General features: G+C 41.8%; 1 protein-coding gene across 1 annotated transcript in view; it reads right to left on the bottom strand.

Moving 5' to 3' along the window:
- The window catches only part of CCDC66 (coiled-coil domain containing 66), an 83,234-nt gene that overhangs the window by 21,290 nt on the left and 38,698 nt on the right, over nt 1–23,246 (bottom strand). Inside the window, exons 12-14 of the mRNA XM_089681888.1 lie at nt 17,255–17,416; nt 14,402–14,546; nt 11,253–11,399 (exon numbers count right to left, since the gene is read on the bottom strand). Of these exons, the coding sequence (XP_089538014.1) occupies nt 11,253–11,399; nt 14,402–14,546; nt 17,255–17,416 (454 nt within the window). The remainder of the gene's footprint in view (nt 1–11,252; nt 11,400–14,401; nt 14,547–17,254; nt 17,417–23,246) is intronic.

The following is a 23,246-nucleotide window of genomic DNA, read 5'->3' as shown; positions in this document are numbered from 1 at the left end:
ACCTGTCACACATCAGTGCCCATCAGCATTGCATGTGTCGCACATTGTCCTTCAGTGCCACCATCACCAGAGTACCGTCACACAACGCCACAATCACCAGAGTACCCATCCTACGGCCAACATCAGCAGTCTACCTATCCCAGGGCCACCATAGCCAGCTATGACAAAACATCCTCAGTATGACAGATGAGAGCTCTCACATACAGATTCAGTGTATCAACCCATAGAAAGCAGTGGATCAGCGACTGAATCAGAAGAGGAAAGGGTCCCTTCTAAAAGGATACGGCGCTCTGAAAACAGAGGCAGCCACTAGCAGTGCCAAACACCCAAATGGTCAATCTGGAAATGCCCATGGCGCTTAAGCCATAGATGAAAGACCCAATGCCAGCACTGGAATATTCCATCAACCCCCAAGAATCAGGGCCCAAACATACCTCCCAGATGCTCTTGCCAACCCATTATGGCTGCCCTCCATCTCCAGATCAGCAAGTATTCTGCCTTTCACCATACAGCAAGGTGTGCAGGTCAACACTGAGAATTTTTCAGAAATTTATTTTTTTTAATTTATTTTTGCCCGGCACCTTACTTCAGTTTATTGTGGACCAGACAAACCTTTATGCCACACAATTCATTACTAACAACCCCATTACTAACAACCTCTTACACTGAAGGAATTTAAGTTATTTTTGGGCCTCACCATTAACATGGGGCTTGCAAGAAAAAAAATGAAGGACATGCATACTGGTCTACACACCCAATCCACCACGTCAATTTATTCTGCTGTAATGCCCAAGTCACGCTATGAGATGATCATGTGTTTCCTTAATTTCAGTGACAATACCCAGTGCCCTCCCAGAGATCATCCCAACTATGACAAATTATACAAAATTTGCCCACTTCTTAATTTTTTTTCCAAAAGTTTTGCTGAACTTCTTGTCCCCAATAAAAAAGTATGTGTAGACAAATCCCTTATCCACTTCACTGGCCGGATAGGAAATAAGCAATATATTCCAAGTATATGAAGACAAAGATTCCCAGCTCCAACCCCGAGCGCCCAACCTTACATTGGAACAAGTGGAAAAATTTGTTTGAGACCTGGCTTATCCACTTTTCCAAAAAGGTGATCACATTTACATGGATAATTTCTATACCAGTCTGCCCCTTTTCCAACACCTGTATCGTGAGAAAATCTTGCTCTGAGGTACCTCCTGAAAAAACAGGAAGGGCTTCCCACAATCTCAGGAGAATACCAGGCTACAAAGGGGGGAATCAGCAAGCCTAAGAAACAACAAAGTGCTGGCCCTGAAGTAGAAGGATAAGAGACATTTTCATCCTGTCCACCATCCACAATACCTCGGTGGAAATTACTGGAAGACACGATCCAATTCAAAAGCCTGCAGCCAGCTAAGATTATAATCTCTACATGGGGGGATGGATTTCAACGATCAGATGCTGCAGCCCTATTTAGCAACAAGAAAGTCCCGTTTCTGGTATAAAAAAAGTTGCAGTCTATTTTATTCATTTGGCTATTTATACTGTAATGCATATATCACCTACACCAAATCCACAAAAAGGCCTACTGCCTTCCTCAAATTTATAGAAGAAGTTGTCTCGTCCCTTATCGATTAGCAAGGATCCGCATTCGTTCTGATTCTGTGAGCAGACTTCATTAGCGTCACTTCCCTGAGAGCATTCCACCAACAAAAGCAGGTCGAAGATGCCAAAAAAGATGTCAGGTATGCAGCAGAGGAGGAGTTAGAAGAGACAAGTTTTCACTGTCCCCAGTGTCCCTCCCAACCAGGCCTATGCATTGGAGACTGCTTCCAGTTTTCACACATATTAGCCCATATTTCAAACAGCCTGCTGTTTCCCCGTTTCAATATCTCTGCTGATCATTTGCCTGCTGCCTCAAACAAACAACCATGCCACTGCCTTCTACCTTAACTGACCACGGCCTGTTTATCCACTATGCTTCTGCCTGCCATCTGGATTATCAACCATGTTTATGCCTTCTTCCTGGACTGACCAGCTTGTTAATTGACCATGCTTTTTGCCTGCTGCTTGGATTGATATTTTGCCCTGCTACTGTAGTAGTAGGATTGAAGATAACACAGGGGTCTCATATATGTGAGGGGCTTCAGAGTAGAGAAAACCAGTTTTTAGGACGAAGCCTGGCCCTGGTCCTATCTGACCGAGGACCTAAGCCTGTTGATCCTGCCTGCTGCCTGGACCAATGCTTTCGCTGTACCGACCATATCTCTGCCTATTGCCTGTACTGACCCAGCACCTTTTATGGTTCATGTTCCTGCTTGCTGCCTGGACAAAAACTTTGGCTGTGCTGACCAGATCTCTGCCTGCTGCCTGTAATAACCCAGGACATTTTATGTACCATATTCCTGCCTGCTACCTGGACAAATACCTTGGTTATGCTGACCATATCTCTGCCTGCTGCCTGTAATGACCCAGGACATTTTAGGGACCATGTTCCTGCCTGCTGCCTGGACAAATACCTTGGCTGTGCTGGCCATATCTCTGCCTGCTCCCTGTAATGACCCAGGGCATTTTATGGACCATGTTCCTGCCTGCTGCCTGGACAAATACCTTGGTTGTGCTGACCATATCTCTGCCTGCTGCCTGTAATGACCCAGGACATTTTAGGGACCATGTTCCTGCCTGCTGCCTGGACAAATACCTTGGCTGTGCTGGCCATATCTCTGCCTGCTCCCTGTAATGACCCAGGGCATTTTATGGACCATGTTCCTGCCTGCTGCCTGGACAAATACTTTGGCTGTGCTGACCATATATCTGCCTGCTGCCTTACTGACCCAGGACTTTTTATGGACCTTGTTCCTGCCTGCTGCCTGGATGTCAGCCTGCTTCCTGTACTGATCTGGGCCAATGCTCTCCTCATACCACAGGAAATCTTTTGTTTACATTGTTTTCTATGCAGTGTTTGTTGATTTTTGTGTTACACTTGTTGCAATGTTGGAAACATAATCTGTACAGACATTGAAAAGGTCTTACACATGTGGTATCCCCATAATCAGGAGAAGCAGAATGTATTTTGGGGTGTAATTCTTGGTACGTCCATGCTGTTTTTAAAAATATCTTATAGATTGACAATTTTGTGTTAAAAAAAAAATACATTTTCATTTTCTTTCCACATTTTCCAAAAACTTATGGAAAAAAATTAAATGTACAAAGACTCATTATGCCTCTCAAAAAATACGTTGTGGTGTTTTTGTTCCAAAATGGAGTCACTTTGTGGGTGTTTTCACTTTCCTTTTGTTCCAGGGGCTTCAAAAACATGATAGGTTGTTAGGAAATTAGAAGTATCATTTTTGCCCCTAGAACGCCTAAAGGTGCTTCTTGGATGTTGGGCCTCTCTATGTGGCCAGGCTGTGGAAAAGTCTCACACATGTGGTATCGCCATAATCAGGAGAGGTAGCTCAATGTATTTTGGGGTGTAATTTTTGGTATGTACATGCTATGTGTGAGAAATATCTTATAAAAAGGGACAACTATGTGTTAAAAAAAAAATACGTTTTCATTTTCTCTCCACATTTTCTTAAAACTTGTGGAAAAAAAAAAAAGACATGTTGAAAAGACTCATTATGCCTCACAAACAATATGTTGGAGTGTTTGCTTTCCAAAATGGGGTCATTTTGTGGGTGTTTCCACTGTCCTGGTGCTCCAGGGCCTTCAAAAACATGATAGGTTGTCAAGAAATTAGATGTGTAATTTTTGCCCCTAGAAGGCCTAAAGGTGCTACTTGAATGTTGGGGCTCTCTATGTGGCCAGGCTGTGGAAAAAAGTCTCACACATGTGGTGATATCCCCATACTCAGGAGGAGTAGCAGAATGTATTTGGGGGTGTAATTTTTGGTATGTACGTGCTATGTGTTGGAAATATCTTATAAATGGACAACATTGTGTAAAAAAAAAAAAAAGTTTTCATTTTCTTTCCACTTTTTCCAAAAATTTGTGGGAAAAAAATGACATGTTCAAGAGACTCATTTTGTATCACAGAATATGTTGGAGTGTTTGCTTCTCAAAATGGGGTCATTTTGTGGGTAATTCCATTGTCCTGGCGCTCTAGGGCCTTCAAAAATGTAATAGGTAGTAAGGAAATTAAATGCGTAATTTATACCCCTGACGGTGCTCCTTGCATGCTGGGCCTCTCTACGTGGCTAGGCTGTGAAAAAGTCTCACACGTGGTATCCCCATACTCAGGAGTAGCAGAATGTGTTTTTGGTGTGTAGTTGCAAGTATGCATATGCCGTGTGGGAGAAATAACCTTTTAATATGACAATTTTGTGGAGCAAAAAAAAAAAATCTTCATTTTCAATAGAATTGTGGGAAAAAATTACAACTTCAAAAAACTCACTATGCCTCTGAATAAATACCTTGGACTGTCTACGTTCCAAAAAGGGGTAATTTTGGGGGTATTTGTACTGTCCTGGCTTGTTAGTGTCTCAAAAAATTAGATAGGACATCGGTACATCAGGTGTGATCAATTTTCAGATTGGTACCATAGCTTGTAGACTCTATAACTTTCACAAAGACCAAATAATATACACAGATTTAAGTTTTTACCAAAATAACGTAGCAGTAAACATTTTGGCAAAAATTTATGAAGAAAAATTTTACAACAGAAGAAAAATGTGGGTTTTTTTAAAATTTTTTGGTCACTTTTTCATTTATAAGTGCAAAAAATAAAAAACCCAGTGCTGATTAAATAGCACCAAAAGAAAGCACTGTTTGTGTGAAAACAAAGGACAAAAATTTCATATGGGTACAGTATTACATGACTGAGTAATTGTCAGTCAAAGTTTGACAGCTGAAAGCTGAAAATTGGTCGGGGCAGGAAGGGGGTATAAGTGCCCAGTAGGCAAGTGGTTAAAGAACTAGTACAATTACCCTTTGTGTGCAAAGTTGGTATAAGGCGATTATTAAATCTGTCTTCCTTTAGTTTGAAGCTGGCAGACTAGAAGGTAAAAAGTGAGAAGGGGGCAGAAACAAATTCTATTTGTACCCCTTTTTGAAATGGCAGAGGTCCGGGACTTTTTAGATTCAGAGTGGTGCAAACATCAACAGATATCTCCCCATTCCAGTGATGCCTCATGAGGGGATCCCCAGTGGGATGATCACAAGTCAGAAGTGCAAAATGGATGGGGTTTTGAATGTCCCAGAAAAGGCATCACTATAACCCAGGTGCTGACTGAGTTCCTGTGGCTGTGTCTCTGTAGAATATGGGTACTGGAATGCAGCAATATATACTGCTTGTGTTCTCAGCAAAACAGCAGGGCAGAAATACATCTGGGAAGTGCAACATAGCTACCTCATCCCTCTGAAACTAAGCCTAGATAGAAGGGAAAACCCACCAATTTTAAAATGCTTGTGCTGAGAAGCATTAGAGACAAAAATGTCAGGGGTTACCATAATGAGGTGAATTACTCCCAAATTCTGATGATGCACTGATATGCAGCAATGATGGGCACTGATGGGCAGCACTGCTAGGCGGAACTGATAGGTGGCACTGATGGGCACAGGTGGGTGGCACTGCTAGGCACTGATCATTTGGCTATAGCGCGGTTGCCAAGTGGTTAAAGGTACAGGCTTCCTCTGTCATTCTTGGCATACCCCCTGAAGCACTTTTGCAGATAGCCGGTAGGGAGAGTATTCCTTCAAAGGTGGTCTAGATAACATGTTAACTGGATGCTCAGAGTACTTAGAAGGGCAAGAACTGGTGCAAGGACCTTTTTTGGAATACTCTGAGGGCAGAGGAAAGGCAAATGGCAGTGTGACAAAATGGAAGTGCTTGTCTTCTAATGCAAAATGCGGGTGAGGTGGATAAATGGGAATAAAGAACCAGCAAACACAAATGCTCCTGCGCTTGGGGATGGACTCGATGCAGGCTACAACCACATAAGGAATGTCCTGGAACATGCACACCTTGCTGCCCTCAAATGGACCGGGGAAATCCAAATATACTGAATGAGGAAAGAAAAAACAGAGGGCGCACAGGCCTAGTGCATTACCATAAAAAATGTTTAATAAAAAAAAATAAAGTATGTGTTGTACTCACAAACGACAATATAGTCAAGGCACATCATAAAGAACAGCTGGGTCAACACCGCGCTGAGTAACAGTCCTCAATAGGGAGTATAGACATCCAAAAGTCTGATGCATTTCGAGGACTTGCCTCTTCCTCAGAGCCAACTGACCAAATGTCTGCTCTCTCTTTTATATGCTCACTACTAGTTAAACCAAAGATCACATGGGCCATCCTGGACACTCCCCTGTGCAGGTGGAGGAGTCACAGGGGCAATTGACATAGTGTAAGTAAACACGAAAGGTTTATAAAAATATATATAAATATATATGTGTATAAATAAAACCATTGAAACTAGTGACAATCATAAAATCATATGAACCATAAGAAGTGTGCACAGTGAAAAATAAATAAGTGGAAAGTTACACATATATATAAAATAAAAATCCTTCCCTGGTGATGCACTGCACTGCTCGCCTTTAAATAAATGGATGGATGGATGAGCAACGCTACGAAGCTGCCTAGTGCTCTGCTTGCCATAGACAACCATGGGACATGGATTTAATATAGAGAGTAGATCTGAAACCCAGCAGAGACACTTATTAATTCATAGAATTGCAGCCTACAGGGTGTGTGCTTATCATTCTAGTATAGTCATATGATGAAACGTAGGCATGTGTGGCAATGTAGTGCACCATGGATGGATATGCATATGCGATACTATATACAAGAACAAAGGAGATAAATCAGTAGTAAAACATAAATGTTGATATTAAAGAAAAATGTTTTAATTTTTTCTTTAATTTCCTATATATTTATATTTCTTATGCTTCCATACATATACCGTACACTATACCAATTTTACCAGATATTATACTATATTGTAACAATACTTATTTAATATTTTATTTAAACTTTGTGAACCATATTAAGAAGTTTTTTGTAACTTTTATATCAACATTTATGTTTTACTAGTGATTTATCTCCTTTGTTCTTGTATATAGTATCGCATATGCATATCCATCCATGGTGCACTACATTGCCACACATGCCTACGTTTCATCATATGACTATACTAGAATGATAAGCACACACCCTGTAGGCTGCAATTCTATAAATTAATAAGTGTCTCTGCTGGGTTTCAGATCTACTCTCTATATTAAATCCATGTCCCATGGTTGTCTATGGCAAGCAGAGCACTAGGCAGCTTCGTAGCGTTGCTCATCCATCCATCCATTTATTTAAAGGCGAGCAGTGCAGTGCATCACCAGGGAAGGATTTTTATTTTATATATATGTGTAACTTTCCACTTATTTATTTTTCACTGTGCACACTTCTTATGGTTCATATGATTTTATGATTGTCACTAGTTTCAATGGTTTTATTTATACACATATATATTTTTATATATTTTTATAAACCTTTCGTGTTTACTTACACTATGTCAATTGCCCCTGTGACTTCTCCACCTGCACAGGGGAGTGTCCAGGATGGCCCATGTGACCTTTGGTTTAACTAGTAGAGAGCATATAAAAGAGGGAGCAGACATTTGGTCAGTTGGCTCTGAGGAAGAGGCAAGTCCTCGAAACGCGTCAGCCTTTTGGATGTCTATACTCCCTATTGTGGACTGTTACTCGGCGCGGTGTTGACCCAGCTGTTCTTTATGATCTGCCTTGACTATATTGTCGTTTGTGAGTACAACACATACTTTATTTTTTATTAAACGTTTTTTATGGTAATGCACTAGGCCTGTGCCCCGGATAAATGGGAATATCCAGATAGGCATCTTGGATATCTACAGATGGGCTTTGAAGGTATTTGTTTAGAGATTTTATTTTGGGTATAGAACAAATACCTTTGTTGGGTTTTGGTACCATGAACAGGTTTGAACAAAACCCCTTGAACCTGTCCTGTAGAGATACTGGAACAAATACTCCATGGGGAGGTAGAAGCCCCTGAAGGTTGTAATATTTTGCTGTGGAAGGAGGACATAATTTTCTATTCTGTCTAGTGCCTCGCACCAAAAAAAGACGTGCACCTTCAAAAGGGCATGCGTGTGAGGAGTCTTTTACAGGCAGCTTAGCTGAACAGTCTTTGAGCCACAAGAATCTGTGCATGTAAATAGAAAGCAAAGCCATTCTGGAGATTTATGTACTAACTTGTTCTAGGGCATCCACATAAAAGAGCAAGACAGAAGGTAATTGCTCACTTAAACTGCTGGTCTAGAATATAGGATCGTACTGGTTGTTCATTGCACTAGTCTAGTTAGTTGCAGTTTGGCAGACAGAAATTGCAGCAATAGCTGGTTGTAGAACTGGGCCTGTGAAAGTAAAGAGTGCCTTTAAGAGCGTCTCATCTGTTTATTCAGCAGAATCTTTAAATAAAAGAGCATCTTTTATTAGGTACAGTAACTCTTTGTTCAAAACTACGATGGAGGAGTCTACTACCAGACCACTATTTTTGTGGGGAACTCTTTTTGCACTAGATAGAGCTTGGCAATTATTTTTGGAGGGGTGAAAATATCTTCTGGATTTACCCAATAATCACAGATTGAACATTATATTTATTCAGGAATAACAAAAACCTTTTTAGATGTGATGGGGTGTAGGACCCTGGAGGTGAGAAATCTGCTGTGGCCTCTGTAACCAGTGTACACACAGTGAAGGACGCAGCCTCCATTTTGTTAAGAGTATCCATGTTATTCCCTCATTCTTCCCCCCCTCCCTCTCTGAGAGGCACAGTGACATATGGCAGCATGTGTGTGTGTGTGCGTGTGTTAAAAGTGTCACAGGCCAGAGCCATCAGGGGGGCTATGAGGTATAGGACCCCCAAGGGAACCGGGGCCTAGCTGTCCAAAGAACCTGTACAATTTAACACCTTGTATAAGATAAGGCAAGCTTTCCCCGGAGTTCAAAGAACATTCCAAGGAAACACGACCAGATAACTTTTGTTAAAATCCATTTTTCCCCTATGTCTCATATCTTGGAATATGAGAGACTTGCATACAAACTGGACATATCGTTAGATTGGCTAAGAGGAGACGAACATTTTGGTAGGTCACTCGCCTTGTCTCAAATACATAGGAAAGCTGAAAAGTAGATCTCGTGAACCTTTCAATGTATATATTCATGATTTATTTATTTATTTCAGGTACTTATATAGCGTCGTCAATTTACACAGCGCTTTTACATATATATATATTGTACATTTCACATAATTCATATCTAATCAATCCTCAGACCTCCACACCCTAAACGGGGTATTAGTCCTTGACTTCAGAGACACCCCTGCTGGGGGACTACAAAATAGGCTGTCAGGCCGAAGAGTGTAAGTTGAAGACGTCTCCCATTTTAACATCAGTACCACCTGGGGAGACCCGTGCCCTTTTGCTCTGAAACTTGGATCTGCTAACCCAGGACTTTGGCAAGTACCTTAACCCTTTCACCTCTCTCTGATATCTATTTGCTGTGCTGTTGGTCTCTGTATATTTATATATCAGTTACATCTTTTTCTGTAAATATTTTTATTGCACCCCTTTCTAATTTTTCAGTAATAAATCTTTCCTTCTGAAAGTGTTGTACTGTTTCTATAGCTCTTTATTGCAATTTACGAATTCCTGCCTCTAAAGAGAACGCTACTGTGTTTTTTTAACCCTCTGTATAACCGGCCTGCGGTGACCGTTTTATACAGGCGATTATCTCAACCATTATAGTGTTATAGCTGATATCACCGAGTTTCCTCTTTCTCTGTACAAAAAGGAGGCGATGGCAGTGTGAAGGGTTTATTGCGTAATTAACCTGACCCAGTAACAATCGCATTCAGGCTGCCAGTACATCGATTGTGGTCCAATTAGCTGGAAAATCGTTGTGCAGGGTGCAGCCGAGTGTGGCATTGTTACACACGTGACAGTGCGGTTTTAGATTGGCTAGTCCTTCGGTCACGAGTTTGGTGAGAAGGGCTGGGGTGTGACACCACGTTCGTAACAGATTGGTGACAGTGATCGTGGGATCGTCACATATTGGTGGCAGGGATCCCGCGTCCGTCACAGCCTCCTCTAATACCACCTCTCCAGGTCCTCTTCATTCCCTTATAGGTCTACCTCTTCTAAGGCAGGCATACTGGGATCTGAATTTGGTAAGAGTTGGTGGGGTTGGGGAAGGTGCCTTTTGTTTTTGAACCATTGACACTGATGGCCACGTGTTGTGTGCCAAAGATAGCTAGAATTGGATACAGAAACCAGTGTTAAAAATTACTTCCTCCTCTGATGAAAGAAAAGCATTGTCACCATAAGGCTGAGTGTTGTGAGGGCCTTCAGCAGGGTGAACGTTTGCCTGAGCTTCTGCTGAAGCTCTTCAGCTGAAGCCTGGTTTCCATCAGGAAACCAGGTGAGGGTATTCCCCTGTGGGGTACCCATATGTAGGGTACGAAAATGCATGTCCCATAAGGAGTATGCAGCAACCCAAGTGTGGAAAATCCTGTAGCAAAGTCCTTGTGGCAAAAGGGCAGAAGGAATAGCCTGAGTACCTTATAAAAGGGTTCTAGGCAGAAGTGGCAGTAAAACGTGCGACTTGTGGTTTGATTTACACTCTGTTATCCACCTGAGCCTAAGCTCTAAGTTTTTGAACTTTATCAAGTTTTGATAAGTTTACAATATACTAAATAAGCTCCAAACAGTTCCGGTTACAACATATGAATGCATAATATTCAGGGTTACAAGGCTACAGTAACTGTTCAATAAACAGGGTGATCCTGCCTTAACTATCCATGGTGCTAGTCCCTATACAGAGTCGAAGCTTCGCCCGTCCTGGGGGCATACCACCGAAAGGGGTCTTCATGTCCTTAAAAGTTTGCCAGTGGCCAATCACCTGAAGGTACCATACTATAACCTAGTGCCTATGAATATGCATCTTGTGTCCTGTACTGTAAAAATAAGATATTTGCTTAATCTTCTCCCTGCAGAACTAAAAGAAAAGATGCCCATCCTTCTAGGGCACTAGCAAAAAATCTGAGGCATGCTAGCAGTAGGTAGGGTTAACCTGGGCTGACCTACAGTTTACAATCCTCCTATAGGAAACAGTATAACCCACAAGGTTAGGACTGTGTCCCTCAATGGACAAGAAACATTGTTTTGCATATACATAACAAGCAAGCTACAAGTTGTTCACATCTACAAAGTACAAAAAAAAAAAATCTACTACCTGTCTGCACTGCGGTGTCTCTCCTGGGGGAGACTAGTGTTGTAACACTTGGTAACATAACACTGTTGGCTTCGCTGCGAGAACCCTGTGGTATAACATCAGTGGTGCAAGTAGCAGCCTGGCTGAGATCCAAATGGATGGCTTCATCTGAAAAAAAGATTAGATGAACACTAGACATATTATCTAGGAAATCACACTAGTACAAATACTAGGCTTTACAAGTGAGATACACACAGTAATAAAATCAGTAACAATTGTAGCTAGTCTGTGTAAAAAAAAAAGAAAACAGAAGTGTAGCAAGATTTTATCCTTTACTTTGAAGGATGTAAAATTAAACATCTGACTCCGGAAAAACAGACAATTCTTACAGTTTTTAAAATACAAAGCCAAGCATCTATTTCAACATTTGTTTACATTCGCGCTGCCTTCTAAGAGCAATTCGTGTTGGATTTCTCTCTAGAGTGCATTATATGTCTTCCTCACTGTCTGTTTTAACCTTTTGCATCCACACCAGCATGCAGCAACCTTGTGTACAGTACACAGTTGCAGAGCACCCCTTTAAGTTTAATGGGTAGTACCACCCCGCCGTACACAACAGCGGGGATAATCTTTGCCATGCTAGCGGCATTATGTATACCCCCGCTGTTGCCCCTCAAGTGCAAGTGTAAAAAAGGCCAAACTGAAAACTTTCAGTGTGAGGGTTACAGGCTATCATTAAAGTTGCAATTTCAGTTATACTTGCATCATCGCTGAGAGCTAGTATATTGAGAGAAATCAAATTACAGTGCACTTCATCTCCCTTCCAAACTCATCCCAGTAAGCACTAAGAAAACGGCAATGGCAGCACCACTGGCTCAGTGTCCATCTGGTTTATGCCTTTCAGGCCAACAGAAGTCCTGCAGCAAGTCAGCAACACTTGCCACCTGTTAGGGATGTACTAAATGCTGGTTTCTGATGTTCTGCCTGGGTGACAACCGTGGTTCCCTTTGAAAGATACAGGGGAGTGAGCGAGCATCGCCACCCTAGGCCAAAGGACAGAAGTGCCTAGGTTCGATTGTCCTGTTACCACCGCCCCGCTGTTCTGCACACACAGTGGACCACAAGTGTTTCCAGGCACACTTACATCATCACCTCTGCTAACAAGCCCACATTGATCCCTGGTTCTGTACTCCGCCATCTACAGAGTTCTGTGCACAGGTATGGTTTACACACAAACACAAACAGTACTGGAACTCGTCCATATGGTCTCAGGCATAGTACACTTAATTGTTCCCAGGAACAGTTTGGAGTACTCACAAAACACAAACGGACCACACAAAAAGGTTGAACCATATCCGGGCTCAGATAAAACTGCCAGTGAGTGCAGCTTAAGACCCTGTTCTTGCCCCCCTCCTGTGCCTCACTACTGTTCAGTACAGCTGCCAAAAAGCTTCTACTGCTACTCAAGGTAAGCTGGCAATTAACATCCACTTTCCAAATGCAGAAGGGGTGCTAGCCCAGCACGCCACTGTACATGCACAAATGAAAAGTCTGGATGGAAAAAAAAAATATGATGATGCTAAAGGAAAACTGACCCGTGTATTATAAATAATCAATAAGTGACATATGTAAGAAAAAAAAATTACATAATTGATCAGAAATGGATGAATGTGATAAACAAACAAAAAAAAACATGAACGTGGCCCAATATGTGATCAATATGAATATTGCGTGAGCAAAAGAGATCAGAATAAATATATAAATCACAAATACATGAATAGTGTGCAATACCATGTGAAAAATGCAACAATAATGTGCACAGTCCCAATAAATCTGTATCTTCAAACAATTGTGACACATCCAGCAACCACTGCCATGATCAATCCCCCAATAGCTAGCGTGCACACTCACCTCCAGGCTGCGACCCACAAAGGGTCATATGGCTTCAAATACACTCAACCGATGTTATTACTGTAATCAGGGCAATCCTCTTGGCAGAAATAGTGAACACTCATGAGTGTAACCGAAGTTGTGATGTCCCCTCATGGAAATGGCCAAACAAATGCCTCTCAAGTGACCCCCACATGGAAAATTAAACCAAAAAACTTCCCATAGTGTAGTAAGCAAGAACATTTATTGGATAAGAAAAACAGCAAAGTGCCTACTCACATAAGAACAAGGGTCCACAGACCCATAAGGCATATAAACTTTATTAACACACAGGTGTATTACACTGAGGTGTACCAAGATGGCAGCTGCCGTCCACGCTGGAAACGATGTCAGCATGCTTCCATCCTACGTGTTTCGTCATGAATCACGAGACTTCCTCAGGGCAAGCGGAGTGTATTTGAAGCCATACGACCGCTTGTGGGTCGCAGCCTGGAAATAAGCGTGCACGCTAGCTGGTGGAGGATTGATCTTTGCAATGGTCACTGGATGTGTCACACTTTTTTGAAGATACGCAGATTTATTGGAACTGTGCACGTCATTGTTGCATTTTTCACATGTTATTGTACATTATTTATGTATTCGTGATTTATATATTTACTCTGATATAATAATAATATTCATATTGATCATGTGTTGGGTCACGTTCATATTTTTTTTTGGTATTGGCAGCGCAGGAGGATCCCTTTATTGAAAAGTCTGGATGGCTGTACTACCTTGTTCTTCTGGGCAACACTTTATTTAATCAAAAATGGTCCATAAAAGCAGCTTAATGGTATAAAAGTACACACAGGGCAGTTTAGGTATGGAAGAAGCATAGCAAGTGTGAAACGTGCATTACCCATCTCTCTCTTCCCCTGTGTGTACTATTGTACCACTGATCTGCTTTTATGGATCATTTTGAATACATAAAGTGTAGAGCAAATGAGCGCAGCCACCTGGATTTTTCATTTGTGCAAGGCTGCCCATAACACTGATAGACCAATAGCGAAGTTCAGGGAGAAAGTCAAGTCTCTTCATCACTAACAACTGGCTTTTGGGCAATCAGTGGAAACCTGGTAGTGTCTGTAATGTCACAACACTGACATTTCAGCATCTTTTATGCCAGTTTCCCTTTGCTTTAAATTAACCTGACAAACCAACAATAGATCCATTCTTCTGGTAGATCTGACGTCCCATTCTATAACAGAATGCAGTCAGGCACAACAAACAGTAAAGATTACCTGCTGCATTCTTCTGCAGGTTGGATACATCATGTCCTTTCTGCAGTAAATGACGCATTCTCTGCTCCTGCTTCAGCCGCTGAGCCTCCTCTTGGGCCCTCTGCATACTTTGATAGAGTTCCCTGGTCTTCAAGCTTAAAACCTCCTGTAAACAAACATTTTATAACTTCACTCTTTCCACTGCTTTGTCATTGAAATGTCATTCAAGAACAAAAGATACAAAGAATAATAATAATGAAAATAATAATTAAAAAAAAGAGAAGATGTAAGTTATGTACAGTTTAGTCCACTTAACATGATTCTGCATCTAAAATAGCCCATGTAAGTGTATTATGACTTTAGAAATATGATACATTCAGTATGTTTCCGGGTGTAGCCACTTCTCAGCATCTCAGACTAGTAGTTATGAAACAGGGAAAAAAAAAGTTTGGGTTCCCACAATGCAGTGTCAGCTTTCAAAGTGTGCAGTCAGCGTGAAGCAGTGGGAGAGTGTGCATATGGGTATTAGCAGGGGCGGACTGACAACTCATGGGGCCCCCGGGCAATAGGGGATCATGGGGCCCCTGTGTCCTTGCCCAAACTCAAAAAAGCCTATGAAAAAGGTACCAGGGGCATCTCATGGGGCCCCCTACTGACCCCGGGTCCTCGGCAGTGCCCAAGTTTCCTTATGGTCAGTCCGCCCCTGGGTATTAGTCAGTTTCCTACCCAAGTAATTACAGCAGTGCATGCAAAGTGACTAGATCAGATCGATCCCCACTGGTCCCTTGGAAGCACAGTCCTATGAGGACCACTCCATTACATAAGGGGTGGGGAGATTAGTATTATACATAGGAAACAATATTGTTTTTGCTTTTAGCATAGCTCATAAGAAGTGACAAGAACACTATTTCTTGCAAAATCAACAGGTATTTTGCTGTACATGTTCTTAGCCTGCATAAAAAAAGGACTATTAAGCCAGCCATAGATGGTTCGAACTGGCTAAGATTCGAAACCATCCATGGGCAGGCTGATTGTACCCAGGTCAATCGACTTGGGTACAGCCAGCATGTCAGTTTTTATATGCTATTATTGCTAGCAGCTATAACAGCTAGCAATAATCATGCTGTTCTCCCAGCAGGGATGGCTCCCTGTGCCTCCAGGTGGGAGAACACAATAGCTCCGCAGGAGAGAATCCCGCATCAACATTGACTGAGTTGATGGGGGAAACTAAAAAGCATCAACTATGGCCTATTGTAAGCTGCAATACACTATATTGCCAAAAGTATTGGGACACCCCTCCAAATCATTGGATTCAAGTGTTCCAATCAACTCCATGGCCACAGGTGTATAAAATCAAACACCTAGGCATGCAGACTGCTTCTACAAACATTTGTGAAAGAATGGGTCACTCTCAGGAGCTCGGTGACTCCAAGTGTGGTACCGTGATTGCAGCCTGTGCAATTAGTCCATACATGAAATTTCCATGCTACTAAATATTCCACAGTCAACCGTTAGTGGTATTATAACACAGTGGAAGCAACTGGGAACAACTGCAACTCAGCCACGAAGTGGTAGGCTGCGTAAAATGACAGAGCGGGGTCAGCGCATGCTGAAGCACAGTGTGCAGAAGTCGCCAACTATCTGCAGAGTCAATAGCTAAAGACCTCCAAATTTCATGTTGCCTTCAGATTAGCACAACAGTGCATAGTGAGCTTCATGGAATGGGTTTCCTTAGCTAAGTAGCTGCATCCAAGCCTTACATCACCAAGTGTAATGCAAAGCGTCAGGTGCAGTGGTGTAAAGCAAGCCGCCACTGGACTCTAGAGCAGTGAACACGTGTTCTGTGGAGTGACAAATCACGCTTCTCTGTCTGGAAATCCGATGGATGTGTCTGAGTTTGGCATTTGCCAGGAGAACGGTACTTGCCTGACTGCATTGTGCCAAGTGTAAAGTTTGGTGGAGGGAGATTATGGTGTGGATTTTTTTTTTCAGGGGTTAGGCTTGGCCCCTTAGTTCCAGTGAAGGGAACTTTGAAGGCGTCAGCATACCAAGACATTTTGGACAATTTCATGCTCCCAACTTTGTGGGAACAGTTTGTGGATGGCCCCTTCCTTCCAACATGACTGCGCACCAGTGCACAAAGCAAGGTCCATAAAGACATGGATGAGCGAGTTTGGGGTGGAGTAACTTGACTGGCCTGCACCTCAACCCGACAGAACACCTTTGGGATGAATTACAGCAGGGACTGCAACCCAGGCCTTCTTGTTCGACATCAGTGCCTGACCTCACAAATGCGCTACTGGAAGATTGGTCAAATATTCCCATAGACACACTCCTATACCTTGTGGTCAGCCTTCCCAAAAGACTTGAAGATGTTGTAGCTGCAAAGAGTAGGCCAACTCAATATTGAACCCTACGGACTAAGAGTGGGATGCCATTAAAGTGCATGTGCGTGTGAAGGCAGGCATCCCAGTACATTCGACAACATAGTGAATATTACAATTTTGTTAGGTTTAGATATACTTCACGCTAATGTTCCAATTAATTTTGCATTCTATTTGACAAAGTGTAACCTCAATACTATTTTTAATAATTTGGAAACTAATACATTTTAGTCAAAATGTATTTCACAAATATGATGAAGTGAATAAAAACTAAGTGTCCATAAGTGTGTAGCATTATATAAAGACCATGTTCTAAAAGTCCTGCTAGGAATTGGTTTTACAGGCTCTGTCTCTTTGTTATGACTGAAGCTGTCTACATCACAAGTCTTGTGAAATAACTGTAACCGCCCAAGGTACTAGAGAATACGAGAATTTCTGAAAGACTTTGTGATAAAGCAAAATGCTACCATATATAGGTGAAGTTTTATACCTCTTTCTGTTTCTGTCGATACATATCCTCCTCGTACTGCTTCTGTAACTGCGCCTGTTCTCTTGCCAACCGCTGCTCTTCCTCTTGCTCCTCCCGCTGTCTTTGTTCATCTTCCAGTTGTTTTCTCTTGCGCTTTTCTTCAACCTGAGCCGCTATAGCTTTCTGGTAAGTGGGATGGCAGGGAATGTAAATCCTCACATTGCTGACATATCTAACTTGTGCAAACATAAACGTGAAAGTGCAGCCTGCTGATCTTCACAATGGATTCAGCAGAACTACATCGAATCCCAGTAAGATAAAGATTCCTACCTGCTTCTTCTCTGAAGAAATAGTTATTTAACCATGTTCTTGATTCTGCATTGATGTCCTATGCGGTGAGTCTCAGTCTCTCTGGTCTATATGCACTTTGTTCTTCCTCCCTGTTTTTTCCAATGACCCTCATCTATGCTCGTTTTTCCTATCCAATGTTCTCACAGTTTCTAATTTGTCCTTCAACACTCCTTATAAACTGTTGCTCCAGTCTACAGGAGGGTCAAGGTGGAACAGCAGTTCAGTATCTGATCCTCACCTTACCATTCATAATCTTCTAATGCCTCCCCTCAGCCATGATCTGCTCCTGATGACCAATTTTCCCTACTCTACTGTCTCATCTAAATCTGCTGCTGTTCCCTTTTCTCCTCGTATACCTATTATTTGGCCCTACACTCCCCTGATCTGGTCAGCTCTCTAGTCTTCAGATTAGAAACAAGCCAGCTGGTACAGGCTGTTTTCCTACCCACATGCCACCAATTCCCTCTTCAAACCTCCTTTAAAATCTCTCATGAGCCCAGCTTCCTTTCTCTCTGTCTTCCCACACGACTCCTCCACCCTGCATCCCTCAAGATCAGATCCTGATCAAGTCTGTTCTACTATAAAACAGATCAGAGTGGCAGCCATATTTTTTTTTTTTTTTTGGTTTTGGTGTAGGCACACACTAAGGCTCCATGAACACTGGGTGTTTTAACAACACTGGTAGTGTTAACAACACAAGTTTTTCAGTGGTTTTTTTTTTAGCATTTTTGCATTAGCATTTAGCTGCGTTTGTTGTTTTTTTTTTTTTTTTATACAAAAAAATAAATTTTTTTCTAAAAAAAAAAAAAAAAAAACTGGTTTGCCACGTTTTTCAGCATTTAGAGCGTTTTTACAGCTAAAAAACCTAGTTCTGGGTTTTTTTTCCAGCCAAAAAACGCTAATTAAAGTCTATGTGTGCATGGACACATAGGATAACATGCTGGGGAATTTACTGGCTGCAGAAAAAAAATGCCAAAGACAAAAACAGCAGCTGTAAAAACATCCACTGTGCATGAGGGCTAAATCTGGCCATAGGTGATCTGTGGTTTTTTTTTTGTTCAGCCAGCAGCCTGAATGAGAAAAAAGGAAGAGATTCCTCTATCCATGAAAGCAAGGTGGATAGAGGAATCCTCCCTGCTGGGACATTGTATTCTGACAGCTGGACTCTCCCCTGTCAGAATACAATGATCAGTGGCTGCAGTCACTGATCAGGAAAACATTTCCAACAAACCCATTCAACAAACAAGAATGATTGATTTATGTAAAACAGGCACAGCCACACATGGATTGAAATTCGTCCAGTCCCTGCTGAACCAGATGAATGTCGATGCATCTGTGGTCAGCTTAAGTCTTCAGCTGCCAGGCCTTTGTCACTTCACTTTGTGTGTGAGGGGCCTGAGCATGGCGGTGTTGGAGAGAGCGGAGTAGACTCTCTCCGTTAACCTTCCCCCCCCCCCCCCTCGCTTTTCCCCAAAGGTATCCTGTTGGCTGCTGTGAATGATCGCCGACGACTTACCCGTGTGAGAGGGGGTCTTGGCGGCGGAGGGAAGCCTGTGCGGGTATGCAAGAGGAGCCGTATGTCGCCTAGCGGTGAACCCGGATGGAGTGTCGGGTTGCCAGGCGACAAAGAGAAGCAGCGTGACCACGTGGCAGCCGTGGAGGAGTGTTGGGAAGGAAAAAGCCGGCTGGCGTCCTAAGGAGTTGGGGAGACGCCGGCTTGAAAGAAAAGCACCCTGCCTGCTACCTGTAAAAGAGAGCGGGTAAAGGAAGAGAGCGGGGCCCGGAGGAATCCCCCCAGAGAGGGAATAAAGACAGGAGAGAACTCTGAACAGCGGATAACAAAGCTGAAACCGCCTCACTGAAAAAGCAGTAGGAAGGAGGGTGAGTGAGAGTGGCTGGACTGTATATTGAACCTATATATTGATCCTTAATCCTTAGTTTATAACATATAATGTAAATGGGTTGAATTGTCCTGGGAAAAGATTCAAGCTATTCAAGGAGTTGCAACATAGAGAAACTTTGGTGGTCTTTTTGCAGGAGACACATCTTGAGATTAAGTCAAATATTAAGTTGAATTCTAGAAACTACCCAACATGGTTCTACGCAGATTCCCCAATTAAGAGAGCTAAGGGAGTAGCAATAGTGTTTGCAAAAAACATAAGGCTTGAGCTGGAGGAGAGAGAAATAGATCCTGAGGGGAGATTTTTGTTTTTGAGAGGTAGATTGCAAGAGATGGAATGTACAATTGCGAATATTTATTGCCCAAATAAGAGCCCGGAGTTATATTTGAAAGGTGTTTTGAAAAAATTGATGGCCTTCAAAAAGGGGCGCTTGATAGTGGCAGGGGACTTGAATTTCTGTATGGATCCACAATTGGATACGACCTCTTCTGTGCAGCGAGAGGGAGGTAGGTCTCTGAGAACCTTAAAGAAGGTGATGCAAGAGTGCCAACTGGTGGATATTTGGAGAATAACACATGGAAAAGAGAGACTAATGCACACGAGATGTACTCGAGATTGGATTATATATTGGTTGACCATCAGCTTATTGAGATGGTGGCTAAAGTAGAAATAGAGGCAATGTCTCTTTCTGATCATGTGCCTGTTACATTGAAAATGGGGTGGGGGAGGCGGTTGACAGGTGGTATAGGATGGAAGTTGAATGAGGCTCTTCTCCTGGAACAGGAGATTGATCAGAAGATTAGGGAAGAGATTGAAAGATTTTTTCAGGAGAATGAGACTGGGAAGTGTCGGTGGCTACAGTATGGGAGTCCCATAAGGCCTACATAAGAGGTATATTGATCGCGTCCGGGGCAAAAAAGAAAAGAGAAAGAAGAGAGAAACTTACTGGGCTGTTAAAAGAAATATTTGACCTGGAGCAGATACATAAAAATAGAATAACAAAAGAGATAAGACAGAAGGTAACAAAAAAGAAAGAAGAACTAGAGATACTGATGGAAGAGGAGAGGAGAAGAGTTTTTAATAAAATGGCAAGTGAGAGGTATAGATGGGGAGATAGACCAGGAAAATATTTAATGAAAGCCTTGAGGAAAAAAGAAAAACAGGAATTATATAGAAAAAATAAGAAACCCAAAAGGGACAAATGATTTATTCTACTAAAGAGATCGCCAAGGTGTTTAAAGAAAATTATAGCAAGCTGTATAATATTACTTCCCAGGATTCAGTAAATAAAAGTGGAAATGCGAGTAGAGAAAAAAGAAGGGTATATCTAAAAAATGCAGGACTATCGAAGTTAAGTGAAGATCAACTGAATTCCCTTGATTTAGAAATTATGCAGGAGGAAATAAAAATAGCTTTAAAAAAGTACCATGACGGGGAAAAGCCCAGGCCCAGATGGTTATACTGTGAGGTACTATAAAAAATACAGTGAATTAATACTGAAATTGAAGAAATATATGAACGCCCTAGGTGGGTAGATGGAAATGAGGCGAGAATCCTTACAGGCCCAAGTGGTGCTTATTCAAAAGGAAGAGAAAGATGCTTCTCAGTGTTCTAGCTATAGACCAATCTCACTTTTGAACATAGACACTAAGTTATATGCAAAGGTCTTAGCAAATAGGTTGAAAGATTTAATGCCAGAATGGATCCATGGGGACCAGGTGGGATTTGTACCAGGGAGGGAGGGTAGAGACAATAGGTTGAGAACTTTATTGCTTATCCAGAAAGCTAGGAAGGGGAAAACTCCGGCGGTGGTACTTTCAATCGATGCTGAAAAGGCATTCGATAGAGTAGATTGGAGCTTCATGATGGACACTCTGGAGACTCTAGGATTGGGAGTTAGAATGAGAGAGTGGATAGCAAAATTCTATAGAGAGCCCTCCGCGATTATTTTGGTTAACGGTGAGAGGTCGGAACCTATTGGGATGTCAAATGGAACAAGACAGGGATGCCCATTGTCCCCATTGTTGTATGTATTGTCACTGGAACCTCTACTGGCAACAATTAGGAAAAACATGGACATAAAAGGAATACAGATAGGAGGAATTGAACATAAAACTGGCTGCCTTTGCGGACGACTTGTTGTTCTATGTGGGGAATCCTAGGATAACACTCCCAAATTTAAAGAAGAGCCTAAAGGATTATGGGGAGTTATCAAATCTGAAAATCAACCCAACAAAAACTGAGATCTTAAATGTAAATCTCCCAAATAGTGAAAAAGAAAAAGATACAAAAAGAATTCCCTTTTATATGGAAAGATAGAGAGATAAAATATCTAGGGGTTAAACTCACTGCTTCATATACGAACTTGTATAAATTAAATTATATCTCACTTTTAAATGAGATTAAGGAGGAACTAAAGAAATTGGGAGGAGGTAACCCGTCTTGGATAGGGCGCATAAATCTGATAAAAATGGTGATCGTACCTAAAGTCCTATATAGATTCCAGATGATCCCAGTTGAGCTTCCGGAGTTTTTTTTAGGGTGATTGGAAGGATGTTGACAAGATATATATGGAGGAATAAAAAACCTAGAATATCTTATGATTTGTTGAGTAGAAATAAAGAGAAGGGAGGATTGGGAGTGCCGGATTTTAAGAGGTATTATAGAGCAGTAGTTCTAGCAAGAATTTATGACTGGACACACAATCCAGAGGGGAAAAGGTGAGTCCAGATTGAAAATGAATTAAGAGGAGTTAACTTGAGTAAAATCATATGGGTACCAGCACAATATAGAGGATTAAACGATACCACGAGTGTTTATACATTAAATGTTTTAAAGGTTTGGGATAAACTGCACAAGCTTATGAAATGGGATTTTAATTCACAATTAATGTCACTGAGGAACACAGAGTATTTCCCTCCAGGTAGGGAGGAGAGCACAGGAAAATGGTTTAAAAAGGAGGATATTCAACTGAGGGATATTATGGAATGGCAGGAATTGAGAACACTTAAGGATTTGAAAAAGGACAAAAAGGGAACTTTTCATTAAGATAGATGAGTGGAGATATCACCAATTAAAACACTTTGTCGGGAGTCTTCCGAAACCAATGAGATTGAGAAAGGATTGGAATTTGTTTGAGAGGTTGTTGGAATCACGTGGAGATGGGAAACTGAGCACGGCAAAAGTTTATAAGGTGTACTGCATGAAGAAAAAGCACTTAGGGTGTATAAAGATGGCACCACGCCAGAAGTGCATCACACATAAGTGCCGTCGACAAGAGAAGAGGAATGGGTGGAAAGAGTAAATCAGATATGCAGGATGGAGAAATTGTATTATATGCAAGAGGACTAGATGGGGTTATATTACAGGAGGTGGGGAAAATGGGAAGATTTTATGCCCAAGGTGAAATATTATGAAGCAGTAGAGTGAGATATGTGAAAGTACCCCTTACTTAGGAAAAGGTGTAATGGAGGAATGCAGAGTGGGTGGTTTTATTCTGGGGGGGGGGGGGGGGGTAGGTTTCAGGGTGGGTGGGGGTAATGGGAATAAAGATAGAAAGGGATGTAACTGATGGTTATGTATGTTATATGAGAGTAGTGATGGAACATGTATTTTATATGAAAAATGAATATTTAAATTAAAAAAAAAAAAAAAAAAAAAAAAAGTCTTCAGCTGCCTTGTAAAGGTGATGCCTGGGCTTCTGGAATGTGGCTGTACTGGCAAAGGATGAGGCTAACCGCTCTAATTTGTACACTGCTATA

The sequence above is a fragment of the Staurois parvus genome, unplaced genomic scaffold, assembly GCF_062004578.1.
Source record: "Staurois parvus isolate SC_StPar_1 unplaced genomic scaffold, SC_StPar_1.0 ptg000282l, whole genome shotgun sequence".
NCBI classification, from domain to species: Eukaryota; Metazoa; Chordata; class Amphibia; order Anura; family Ranidae; genus Staurois; species Staurois parvus.
The sequence above is the reverse complement of the archived record's forward strand: the minus strand, read 5'-3'. Positions and strand labels throughout refer to the sequence as shown.